At 44.8% G+C, this 12,967-nt stretch overlaps 1 protein-coding gene and 1 long non-coding RNA gene across 3 annotated transcripts in view; one reads left to right on the top strand and one right to left on the bottom strand.

The window, feature by feature from the left end:
* Positions 1–12,967, bottom strand: part of LOC113030072 (uncharacterized) — a 27,886-nt gene extending 14,919 nt beyond the window's left edge. Inside the window, exon 1 of the long non-coding RNA XR_013911854.1 lies at positions 12,615–12,967. This is a non-coding gene — a long non-coding RNA (uncharacterized LOC113030072). The remainder of the gene's footprint in view (positions 1–12,614) is intronic.
* Positions 3,491–12,967, top strand: part of spns2 (SPNS lysolipid transporter 2, sphingosine-1-phosphate) — a 61,321-nt gene continuing 51,844 nt past the window's right edge. For both annotated transcript variants that reach the window (XM_026181134.2, XM_026181135.2), the window contains exon 1: positions 3,491–4,287. In XM_026181134.2, the coding sequence (XP_026036919.1) occupies positions 4,056–4,287 (232 nt within the window). In that variant the 5' untranslated portion in view covers positions 3,491–4,055. The remainder of the gene's footprint in view (positions 4,288–12,967) is intronic.

Below are 12,967 nucleotides of genomic sequence, written 5' to 3'. Positions count from 1 at the left end.
GTTTCAGTCAGGACTCTGAGAGGACAACTGGGCACGTTGTTTAGGGATTTCTGTCTGGGCTTTTTGTTTTAAAGCAATAAAATACAAAACTACAGCTCTGTGCAGTGGTAGCAGATGTTAACTAAAAACGTCCTGCGTAGGTTACAATGATCAGACAGAAAATGCACAGCTGCTCATTTTTGCTCAGCTCAGTCTAATGCACAGTTTTCAAACAGACGCTGTTTCTTTCAGTCGAGGGAGGAACATGTTCATGGTGCGTACACAGGCAGACTGAGGCCATGAAGTAACCTTTACAGTGATTAAAAACAACAATCGAGTGATTCTCGATTGTTGTTTGCAGAAATCTACAGTGAGCTGGAAGTTTAACCAAATAATGCCCATTACTTTCTTCTTCTTCTTATACTTTGTGGGTTCTTGTGAACTTCATGGACTGAAAGACATGAAGATGTGTTTACCAGAAAAACAGCTGATAGACATGTGTCAGTGGGACATTTAAACTTTAGTGGCCCCCACGTGTCTCAGAATGCACCGAGAGCCGGCCTTATCGTCCTGCAGGCGCTGGGTGCAGCGATTAGTCGGTTATCTCCCATCCTGCACTGGAGGCTCAGCCCTGAGCTTAGACAGGAAGGAAGGCCGGCGCAGTGACTGTGGCTCCGAGCCACATGGTAGAATAATGCTACAGATAGTTCTGGGCCCACCGAGCCATTCTGCATGATGGAAAAACACACAGGATCCCACAGACATGACCAGCATATCAAACACATACCAATGAAAGAGGGAGCGGGGGCTCCAGAGAGGGAGACGGGAGCAAGTCTTTACCAGGGATCTCTCCTCTGATCTTCTAAACCCTCTACATAAGGCCACGGGCTGGTCTTTTCCTGGATCCTTCCCTATACTGGACGTCAGTCTGCAGCATTACAAAAGCAGCTCTTGTATCACTTGCCTGGATAAGCATGTCAGGCTGCAGTTTTTGCATCATAGTTGTTATTTTAGACATCAAAGTTATCAGGAAGTACATGGATGACTGCTTAGAAGTCCTGCAAAACAAATCTAATGAGGGGCTTCAGGATGAGCTGACTTAAATCAGTCAACAAAACAAACAAACAAACGAAAAAATGCAGGTCATCTGGTGCACACAACATCCTGGCCACAGCCATACAAGCACCCAGCCTCCACCCTCACTGACGCCAGGATTCATCCTCCCTCATCGTCTCCATAGCGATCTGACCCCACGTGCTGATTGGCGATTAACTAGTTTGATAGCTCTCACTTTCACATCAGGTAGATCAGAGAACAAAACCTAATCGTTTACAGGCGGTTCAGAAAGCAGCTTACTGGCCCGTGTCCTCTCTGGCTTTCAGTACAATGAAACTACACCTGTCAGGAACGCGCCCTCTTCTCACTGCATCACTGAGCTCTGTCCTCGTGTTAAATCAACAAACGTCTTCTTGCCCTGCGTCACAACTTTCTGCTAAAATTCCACATGTAGTCGATCATGGTGGGGACACGCTGGGATTCCTGCCTGGAAAAAGTCAGACTGATGCTGTGTACACAGTAGGATGGTGAGAAAGGCGGCACAGAAACACTATTCAGGATCATGCTGCAGGACTGGACCCCTCCCAATCATTTAGACGCAGGTACTTTTCCTTTTTAGGCAACAACTCCTCATGACCTCCTGAAGGAAGACTCATAAAGGTGTGAGCCCAGTTTTTTAGGGCACCAGCATCTTCTTCAGTGTGTCTGAAGCTGTCGTTGGAGTAACGAGCCGTCTCTATGTCTTTTGACGCCTGTGTACAGTTCCTGCTCTCACTTTAGCTTTTCTTTTCTTTGCCATTGTCTGTCGTGACGTCGGTGCACAGACGGGTACAGAAACTGCTGAAACTGACAGAACGGAGCCAGCTGCAATCTGTTCATCCTCCTTTAGGCAGACCAGATGTATGACTTCCATCGCTTTATTCTGTAACCACTTGGGATACCACACACAAACAGATCCAATGTTAATATTCATCCAGCTTCCTTCTCCATCACCCGTCCTGTTCTGAGAAGCTATTTGGGAGCAAAGAAGAGGGTTCACAAATAAACAAGACTTGTAAACAACCAGCTTGAAAGCATCATTAACTGGCTCTCACTCATAAGTATATTTCCTAATTTCTTGATGAGATGAAATGATGCAAACCTCAGAACAATCTGACTGACTGGTGTTAAATCGCTGAACTAACACCCAGTTTTACGTTGTCACTCCATTTTATGGGATTACAGATTACAGAGCCGTCATTAGCACCACGCTCCAGGTTCCTCTACTTTATCTTCCACCCACACTGCTAATACAGCCATGCTATGATTGGTGACTCGCCTGGTGCCTGAAGGCAGGGATGCAAAGTAGACAAAGCACTTAACTACTATATACAGTGAATATATATGTGCACAGGTGAGTGTGGCTTATCATCTAAAGTGCTTTCAGCAGTCAGACTAGGAAGATACCATATAAATGCCAGCGAAGAAATAAATTGCTGTTGTGGATTTCTTCATTGCAGATATGATAATCATTTATTTTCAGTGTCATCCAGGATCTGTCGAAACTTCTTGGTTTATCTTTTAAGCAAACATCTCCCAAATGTGTGCACGGCATTAAATTAATTAAAGTTAGGACGATAAGCAGCTCAGACTCAGACGGGCATGCCGGCAAATCGCTCAAAGGATATTTTAAAGATATTTTCCCTTATGTGTTATTCCTTCATTTTCAAGCTAAAAACACAGTTCTAGTCTAAGATTTGACCAAACGAGCCGGATAAGGCTCGATGACGTGCAGTGTCATGTAAAAAAGGTCAAAGACTTCCCTGAAACTCTCATTTCTCCATCCTGCCTGCCTCAGCAATGAAACTCCACCTGCACTAACCACTGATAGAAAAGGGAGAACAGTCTAATGTGTGTACAACACGGACACACGGGGGTTTCCTTCTGTGATGCTGGATTCTATCTGCTGCCTGAAGTCGGGGTTTGTGGTGGGGGAAGCCCTGTAACCAGTTACCACTGAGTCTGGTGACCACTTTAAATAGAACACATGTGTCTGGACACTTGATAATTTAATTCACAGAAAATGTAATCATAACACTCACACAGTGCTCACTGTAGATTTCTGCAAAGAGAACAGATATACACAACATAGTTATAATAAAGATATGAATGATACATGAAATAATAGCTGCCTAATTCATAATCAGCATTGAAAAGCTTGGAAATGAAGTAAAAGCAGCAGTGCTTAATCATAATAGTGCATAATCTTAATCATTATCAGTCTGATCTCAAGCACAACCGCGGAATGCATTTCCTCTTTCCTTCCAGTAAGCATGCAGCTTTCCATATCTGTGGCTGTTATGTACATGAACATATCTCAAATACCTGGCAGCTAATGGCGATCGGAACTAAGTCGATCTTTTTTTGACACGTTAGAAACAAATACAAGCAAGAAACACAAAAACAAACCTGGAATATCAGTATGCGCATTTATTTTAGGACCATTGAATGCACATATAGCACACCGGGGCGGTTATGTAGAGCCCGAAATATATCTGTGCAACATTCTTCGCTGACCTACTTTTATTAGCAATAACTATTCAGTAATAATAACTGACACATTTAAATAGAAACCTGGTTTTGCTCTCTCATCCATGCGGTGAAATAAAGACACAAATAAAGACATAAAATCCTTCCCAGCTTCTCTTAGAAATAACAGAGTGTCAGGTGCGGCTCCATCGCTCGCTGCAGGTTTTCTGGGAGGTGGGGGGGCGGAGCGTAACGAGGAGATCTCCCTCCTCTTTAAAAAAATAAAAAGTGAGGCGCGCACAGGCTGTCCGTTCGCACTGGCAGAGAAATTATGATTCCGAGAAGAGCTGCTCCTGCGCTTCAGCAATTAAGACAACACTTCCACTGCGACTGATTCCACCAGAAATCTCCGAGCCTCGCTGAGTGCGGTCCCCGTCAACTATCTCCTACTCCGTAGCCTCCCTCGCTCTCTCCTGCCTTCTTCTTCTGCGCTGGATCTTTCGTGCCAGAAAATGTGCGTGGAGAGCGATGGATGCGAGATTGAAGGCTGCAGCAGCTCGGATGAGGTGCGCACGCTGTCGGGCAGCATGAGTCCCGGACTGAAATCCAACCCGGACCTTCACCCCTGCAGACCGGGGCAGAAATTCCGCGCCGCGCTGCTGAAATGCCGCTCACCGGCCGCCGCCGCCGGGATCCTCAGTTTTGGGAACGTCCTCAATTACATGGATAGATACACCGTAGCCGGTAAGACAGCTGCCTACTCTGTTTCGTTGAAATCACAGCATGTTTTTATCATTTATCTGACAGAAAGTAGAGCGCCGGTCTGTATTTCTCTGAAGTGATTGTGCGCTAATTGTCCGTGGGCTGCTCCACTCTCGCGGAGCGACCAGCCTTACCTTAGCGGAGACGGGCGGAACAATGGGCATGCCCGAGCGCAGTGGGCTATCTGTTAAGACCACAGTGCTGTGTTTCATTGCTATAGATTGGTCCCTGCCAGCGGTGATTAAATCAAACACGCCTTCTCTGTCACTCAACAAAGACTTGACCTAAACGGCTTTTCTCCCTCCTCGCGGTCTCTAGATTATTGAGGATCGATCAATTAAGGCGATCGGCTTTCCGTCCACGGGCCGAGCCCGCCCCAACAGGCTTACGCACCGAGCGCGACGTCGCTGATGTGTCAGAGCCATTTAACAGTGCCTGGGAGACAAGCAGGGAAGAGAGTGAGTGTGTGTCACTGCGAAGCATCGCTGGTTCTTGGAGAGATTTAGTCCAGCAGCTAATAGCCCGGGTCCAGCTCGAGGTGTGAGGCCGTGATGAGGCCATGTGCTGCTAATCCTGTTAGTCTGCGTGTCCGCAGCTCCTCACTGCTCTGAGCGGAGATCCAGAGCGCGTTTCATTAAAACGCAGCGCAGATGGAAATTAAGGCCGTAGTGATGTGAAACTGATAAGGAGCTTGATAAACTGTTTGGCATATTAGACGTTAAAACAAAACGAGATATTTTAACTATGTTTTGTTAAAGCTTCTAAATAAAAGAAGTAATGATTCTGTATTTACTTTAAAGCTCGGTTTGAATGTTACATCAGACCAGGTCAACATTTCTCCTCATGCCTGCTTTATCATCATAAAGCTGAATCTTTATAGCGTGCTGCTCGCTCAGGTGGCGGCACTGAATGGGTTAAATATAATGCTGCAGCACGAGAAAAGAGGGAAGTGTGCTGAATGGGAGAGAAGGCTCTTCTGTGCGTAGAAGGCTTTTCCTGGTTAAAGGGCAGCTTTCTATTGCTGCTGACTACTTGATATGGTCACACTTTAACCGTCCACCTGAAAATATTTGGGACACTTAACTTTTTTTTAACCCTATCATATCTAAAGCAGCTGGCAGCCCCTGGCACAGAGAAGGAGGGGCCAATTCAAACAGGACAGTGTGTATTCAGTCATCATCCCCAAGGCTTTAGGGCCAGTCTGTCAACTGTAGAGCCGCAGAGCCTTGGGCGCCTGGCCGATCATCAAGACAGGATGGTTTTAGCCGCACAGCCTACAGCCACACCAAGAATGTATTGATGCACAGTGGCATATCTAATCTTAGCATCTTGGAGCACAAGCCAGTAAGAGCACAAAGAGCTCAAGAAGCCACATCCTCATCCCCTGTCATGGGTGACTCAGCACCCCCCTCTTACAAGATGAACCTCCTTATGTTTTGTTCAGAGGAAACCTTTTAATAAGGAGCTCCGGAGCGGTCCTATCTGTCTCTGTCATTTCCATCATGATCCCATGTCGGATATTGACAGTTTTCACATGCAGAGTCGGGGAAGAAAATCCTCTGCAAAGCCGAGGATCTCAGAGCGCTTGCTGTGCAAGTGGAGGAGTGAGTGGAGAGGGATGAGGAGAAAGTGGTAATAGGGAGGAAAGGGAATGATAGTGCTAGGGAGGGGTGGTGGATGCAGCATCTTTGGCTAACTCATGCTGGAGAGAGGCTGTGTTTAGAGCATGTGGGGGGGTGGGGGGTGGGGGGTCCTTTCCCATCGTTTGCCACCTGAATGCTGCCGGACAGTTTTGCATTATGCGTGGGCAACATGTGAGTCAGACCCTCACACAGAATAAGGACCATGTGGCCCGACTGATACAGCATCAGCTAATCTGCCATTTTGCTCCTCTGTCTCTCTGCTGGAGTGTGAGCGATGCTGCAGTAGCAAAAGGAGGTGGAAGCAGCGCATCTGTTGGCAGCACAGCACATGGGGGGGGATTACATAGAGCTCTGTGATGTATCTAATAATTATCACTGGAGATGCCTGTTATTGGTAACGTTTATTCGATTTTATCTTACTAAAATAAAGTGTCAGCTCCGCTAGAGCAGGGCGATATGGCCAAAAATATTTATCACGATATATATTTGAAAATTTGCGATAACGATATAACCGACGATATAATTGATGCGAGACAAAATACAACTCCACAACATTACTAGCGCAAAAAGACAACCTTCCATTTATTTTTACTTAAACAAGAAGCTGGTTTTTATGTACATTAAAGCTTTATAAAAATGTAACAGTGCAAATGCAAATTCCTTGCTGAAAGTTTAACCAAAAGGCATTTCCAGTAGAAATGGGCTGACATGTCCTGAGCATAACCGTGTATAATATCCACTGAAGTTAAAAAGAGGTGCTTTGCAACATTAAACTGCAGTGTGCAGTACGCATTTTTCGGACCATAAGGTGCACGGGATTATAAGGCACATTAAGCGAAACAAAGCAGTCAGATAAATCAAACTTTATTAAACTCATTCTTCTTGCTTCCTCCACTTCTGTACCATTGATTCATTAATGTTGAATTCTCTGGCAGCTGCTCTATTCCCATGTTGTTGCAGTATATTAATGACTAACCTCGTATTGTGGATGGATTATCTCAGTTGTTCTCCTGACTGAAGTTTGGTCCGTTTACAGCATCCTGCCATGTGATTGCATTTGTCTCTAACCATGAAGAACCTTCACGTTAACTTTTATAAGTGGAAAAGTGTTAGTGTTCGTCCTCCAGCTTCACTGTTTATGTTATGCTAACATAGCTGTGTCGCTAGCGATCACGTAGCACATCATTATATACCAGCTAGCCCAACTTCAGTAACCCTACAAACGTCACTGCTGTTTAGTTTCCTGTCTTCATTTATGTTGGAAGTGATAGCAGAGGTGTACGTTTGATTTTTTTCAGAAATCTCTCCGTCAGAACATGCTATATCATGCTTAGGTAACTAGCGAAACTAGCGAGCTAACTTCCGCTAGCTTCCTGCTAACTTCTAACTCCGTTAAATGTAATAACTTTTGTTTTCATGGATGCCTGGAAGTTAAACTTCATAGTTACACCTGGTAAAGCAGCAATGCTGATCGTTTTATTAAAGATGAAAGAATTTAGACAGTTTTTAACTCTAAGTGATGCTGCAGTGTTGTTTGACCTGAAGTATACGGAGTTTAGGACCCAGATTACTCCCAGATTTAAGAGCATCTTAGTCCGACAAATACGACAATAACAACGGCCGCTTGCATGTTCTGCAAAAAATGTGCTTTGTTGTGTATCTGACGGACAAACACCAAACCAGTTCCACATCACTGAAGTTGCACCATTTTTACAAACCAATTCTGGTTCATCTGTTTCACTCAACAATCGGCCATGTGCGTATGAAAACAAAGGCACTGCGCATGCGCGTTTTACTCCCATTCTATGGCGATATTTCATTTTCCTATCGTTGCCTAACATTATACCGGTATTACCGTGAACGGTATAATATGGCCCAGCCCTAAGCTCCGCGAGCAAGTCCTTCTTTCCCATCATCCATCGGCTTCTTCTCCCTCCCTCTGTCTGCTTCTCTCCTGCTTCTTTTCCTCTTTCAAATCCCTTCAGTAGCAGGTACCCAAAGCTCATCCCAGCTCCCAGATCTTAGTGTCAATTAAGCAAGCACAAGCGCACTCTCACAGAGGAGCACACACACACACACACACACACACACACACACACACACACACACACACACACACACACACACACACACACACACACACACACACTTTAGAAACGATTCTCTCCACCACTTCAAGAGGAGCTGAATGAGAGCAGAGAGTTGCAGAGGGAGGGGCTGCTCGCTGCAGAGGCAGCGGCGTGCAGGCAGCACTGAGCCAGAGCGATGCCGTCCCCCCGACCATCATCAAAAGGTCTTTGTACCAACACTGCTGTAGCGTGCGTTTGTGTGGATCACTAAAGCATTGTCACAGACACACAGGGTGACCGTTCGAGACACCGGGCGCTATTCTGATGTGCAACAATGATGGGAAAATTGCAGGCGGCACAGCAGCAGTGTCAGAGACGCCTTCTGTTAATCACTCGTGTACGAGATCGAACCACACACACACATAAACTCTGGGTTTGACTTATCCAAGATGATTGTAAGAACCACAGACGCAGAGAGACGTCAGCGTGTCTGTTCTTTTACACGAGGTTCTGGGTTTGATAGATTTAGTGCCAATATGTTTTACACAACACTTGAATGTTTAATGCCACCGCTTTGTGAGGAGGAACAGCTTGAGAACAAAGCAATTATATGAGACTCGAGCTGCTGCGCGTCGAAAGATCTCAGTGTGGGGCTGGAGTAACTGGAGAAGTGTCATACTGTCTGACTTAAATGACAGATTTCTGTGCTGCGACTGATTTTACACTAAATGTTCTGTAATGTGAGCAACCTATCCATGAACCCTTCAGCTTTTCCATCCTTTTAAGTGCTCTTGAAATGCTTTTTCAGCATTTTCAGCGTTGTAATGTGGTGCGTTTGGCTAAGGATCATCAAAGCGCTGCTAACAGTTCAGATTTCTCCAATTTCCACATTTCTGTATTGTGGAATAGGCAAACGCACAGAGATCTGGTTTTTGTCAGACACACTTACGGGCCAAGATCCAAGTGCAAACAGACCCCGAGGAGAGCACGATTAAGTTTCAGTGGGTGCTGAACAGAAGAAGGGTGTGAATGACAGCCTCAGGCTCTGTGCAGCGAGTCGGGCTTTCAGGCCGATGGTTCAGACCCGACCCGATGCGCTTCCTCACAAGCCTGCTGTTGTTTCCACGACTGGCTGTGATGCAGACCGGGAAGAAACTGGGAGTGACTGGGACATTCAGTGGTGTCCTGAGGAGGCTGATCCCTCACTTCTCACAGCATCTCAGAATACCACTGTGGAGGAAAACGAGTCCCGACGATACAAGATTGGAGTGGAGGCCGGTGCAGCTGGATGAGTTACGAGGCTCTGGCTGGGTCACTGGTAGTCTGGCCTTTGGAGGCAGTCATATAACCCCCAGCCACTTATATTCCATTTGCTTTTTAGAGCACATAAGAGCTTTGAGATTTACACAGCTACTCTATTTAATTGAATTTAATTTGAGGTGGCTTTGAAACCTTAAATCCTGGTGTTGGTCCCTGTGTAGTCCCTCAGCAGACAGTCCGAGCTCCTCGACAGCTTATCATAAAGACGGGATTAGGAGTTTTTTTTTTACTAAGAATATGAGGATATGTGAGGCAGACATGCAGCACTTTAAGTTATTTGCTTGCTAATTATTTAAGCTCTGATTTGTGTTATCTGTAGCAAGCCCCCCGTGTGCACGCAAAGGCACAGTTTGCACAGTAAAGACCACAACTTAATCTGTGCAGGACAGAAGTGTCGCAGAGCCACAGATTAAGATTCAAGTCAAGCTGTCATTTCAAGACTTCAAATCAGGGTTGCATCCCATTGGACAAGTGCGAGATCTGAGCCCGGAAACCTTTGGCATTTTGCATTTAGACACAGATGACCCTTTGGTAATAATCCTCTTAAGGCCGTCTCTTTGTTAGACAGTAAAAAAGACGGAGCGATCTATCCAGTCTGACTGGCCAGGCAGATTAATTCCTGTTAGCTTTGTCCAGCCCTCCTTATTAACACCGTCCACACGGGCCCGAGGCAGCACTCTGCATTCACCACTTCACTTTAAGCAGCGACAGGAAGAATGTTTCTATTTTCAACGACCTAAACTGCTCTTTCTGCTGAAAATGCAAGAAAGAGCTCCACTTCCAGTTTTACAGAGTCTGGAAAAGAAGGGAAGTGAACACAGTGTAGGTGTCTGTGTGTGTTAGAGAGATGTGAGAAAAAATTAATATTGCTTAATATCAAAGTAGATAATGATGCAACCGTGCGCATTGTCGCTGTGACGTCTTTTTAAGCCTGTAGTAGAAACATGACACAGCAGATGTTCTCAGCAGCATGAAGCGCTGCAGCAGAAAATGTCAGGATAAGGAAGCATCGCCTCACTGTGCAGTTTGTGAGCCGCGTCTCAGTTTAGCTGTCGGTTGTCTCGCCCTGCACCCTGCACTCATCTCCCTATTTTCACCCTCTGTTGTTTTATAGCATCGCATTAAAGGTCGCCCAACAATAGCAGAAGCATTAAAGAGATGGAACGGCCTCTAGTAATTTACTTTATAGGGTTGCCGCATCTTTCTCGCCACGCTTTTTCCATCTGATCTTGAGCTGTTTCGAATTAGACAGAGCTGCACTGTAACAATTCGAATCTCTTTGAAACGAGGCTTCGTCATTTCTGCACATTTTTGACTGTAAGTCAAACTCCACCACAAAACCTGGACATAGTTTATTTCACTGTTGACAGCAAAATATTGATACTGTTCTACAGATGTTCAAGTAGGCGTCTTTAACAGCTACATGACTTCCTATACCGAGTGGACTTTTCCAGACTGGTTTCCCACAGATATCCCACTAATCTTTTTTTTTGCGTCTATATCCTAGCGTGCCATTCCCTGTGCTGTGAGAAAACAGTCTGTGTGTTCTTTAGGCTCCGATTTAGCCGACGTCTGTAATAGTAACCGATGGAATTAGACAGAACTTCCTCCTCGGCCTGTGGAGGCCCTTTCATGTGGCTATTCCAGATTTTACCATCAAGTAGACAAACTTCCACCCCGTGACCCCCTGAACCCACTATTTCATGGTCTCTTTTGGGTAACTCTTTCACACCTCCTCTCCATAAAGCTGTTATTTTGGCATTAGCCCGACTCGACACCCTGCATCTGTCATCACAGCTATGAGGTCATTATGGATGTTGCATTCTGGAGAGGATATTTTTATGCAGTGTTGCCTATGTAGCAGAACCAGGGTTTAGAAATTGTGAGGGAGGTGGCATGAGGAAACGATACTGCATATGGTGAAAGGGACGGTGAATGTTGGCGCTCTAGAAACAACTGGAGGTTTTTTTCCTCCATGCTAGAGCACTAACAGGACGGCTGTATAGACAAATAAAAGTAGTAAATTAAGCAAAAACTAAATTAACCAGTTTTCAGTTTATTAACAGGTTACTTGCTACCTGAATGTTATAGCTCTTACCAGCCTAGCATGCTAGAGAGCATTAATAGCTTCATATAGCTAATTAGCGGTAGCAATGTGTGCAGAGGGCTAATTAGCATATCCTTACACATTTTGCTAACAGGATTTCTAAACTGATATTTTTTTAACCTGTATTTGCACCAATGCTTTTTACAGCAGCACAGAAGGTGCACCTAATTAAAAAATATAATATACACTAAGTTAATGATGTATTTCAACACAAAGCTTGGCTAACAAACTAGTAGCTTCATCACCATAGATAAGCCGCAGCTAGCTAGCTTCAATATTGCATTGTGCCTCTTTTTGTAATGTAAAGCACATGTAGCTGCTGTGGTGTCACCCATTTGTTTGTAAAGTTACATTTCGAAGCCTTGAGAGTTTTCACCATCAATGGACAGGAAAATATCCAAGTGAGAGCCAGTGAATATATCCTGAATAATTCTCTTTTATGAAATTTAGAATCAGCAAAATTTACAGAAATGGTCTGAATGTTTATTCAGTCTGACCTAAAATGACTGTGAACCATAAACTCATCAGCAAAGTGTTTACTCTGGTTAAGTCCCAGGGTCCTTTTCCCATACGTTTATATCACTGGAAATGTTTTTGCAACCACATTTATCGTGCACGATGGCTGTGAAAATGAATGCAGTTTTATTCCACTTTCACATTTTGTCTGCAATAACTATAGTGGTTGTAGCATGTTGAATTTTTGTTTTTCTGCCTTTTGGCCTTTATTGTACAGTGAAAAGCAGAAAGAACAGAGCAAAGTGGGAAGAAGGTGGGGAGAACAGGGTGCAGGAAATGGTGTGGGGTCAAGCTGTCGCAGCTCTTATAACGGGCTTAGTTTAGTTGGTACGACTGCAGACCAACGTAATCACTGACCGGAGGAACCCTTGTGTCCGATTGACTGCGAGTGTCACAAAGACGGAAACTGACCAATCTTTAACTTCGGCGTGACTTAGACTTGCTGAGATTGTAATTTTTCTAATAAAGGTGCCGCTTAACGTCACAACTGGAAAACAATTGCTGATCGCTAATTTGAGAAACGTTTATTAATGACGGTCTGGACTAACTCTGCTGCCACGAGTTCAACGCGTACAATGTTTTTAATAGGATCAACAATCTGGGGGACGATTTTACATACAGTTCATTTTTATCTCGACTTATCTTCAAACTTACAGTAGTTTGATGAGTCCACTGGTGAAAGCCAACAGTGCTTGCTGAAGTCTTCATGTAACCTCTGACATGTGAATCCAAGCTGTAGCCTGATGATTGCTGACCTCCCCTTTGTGTTTGTGGACACAGGGACCAAGAGGAGGTGGTTTCTTTGGTGTAAAGGGTTTGCTTTACGATTACAGCCCTGAGATAAACACATCATCTGCTACGTTCAGGGTTTTTTAGGAGGGAAAGAAAAAAATAAGACACCATGAGCAGAAATGTGAGTTTTCTCCCAGTTTGTGTTGCACTGTTTCCCAGCACTGAACCTCAGAGTTTAGATTGTGCCCCTCCTTTCCTGTGTCATTATCTGAGGA

Source organism: Astatotilapia calliptera, chromosome 10 (assembly GCF_964374335.1).
Source record: "Astatotilapia calliptera chromosome 10, fAstCal68.1, whole genome shotgun sequence".
In the NCBI taxonomy this organism is placed as follows: Eukaryota; Metazoa; Chordata; class Actinopteri; order Cichliformes; family Cichlidae; genus Astatotilapia; species Astatotilapia calliptera.
The sequence above is the reverse complement of the archived record's forward strand: the minus strand, read 5'-3'. Positions and strand labels throughout refer to the sequence as shown.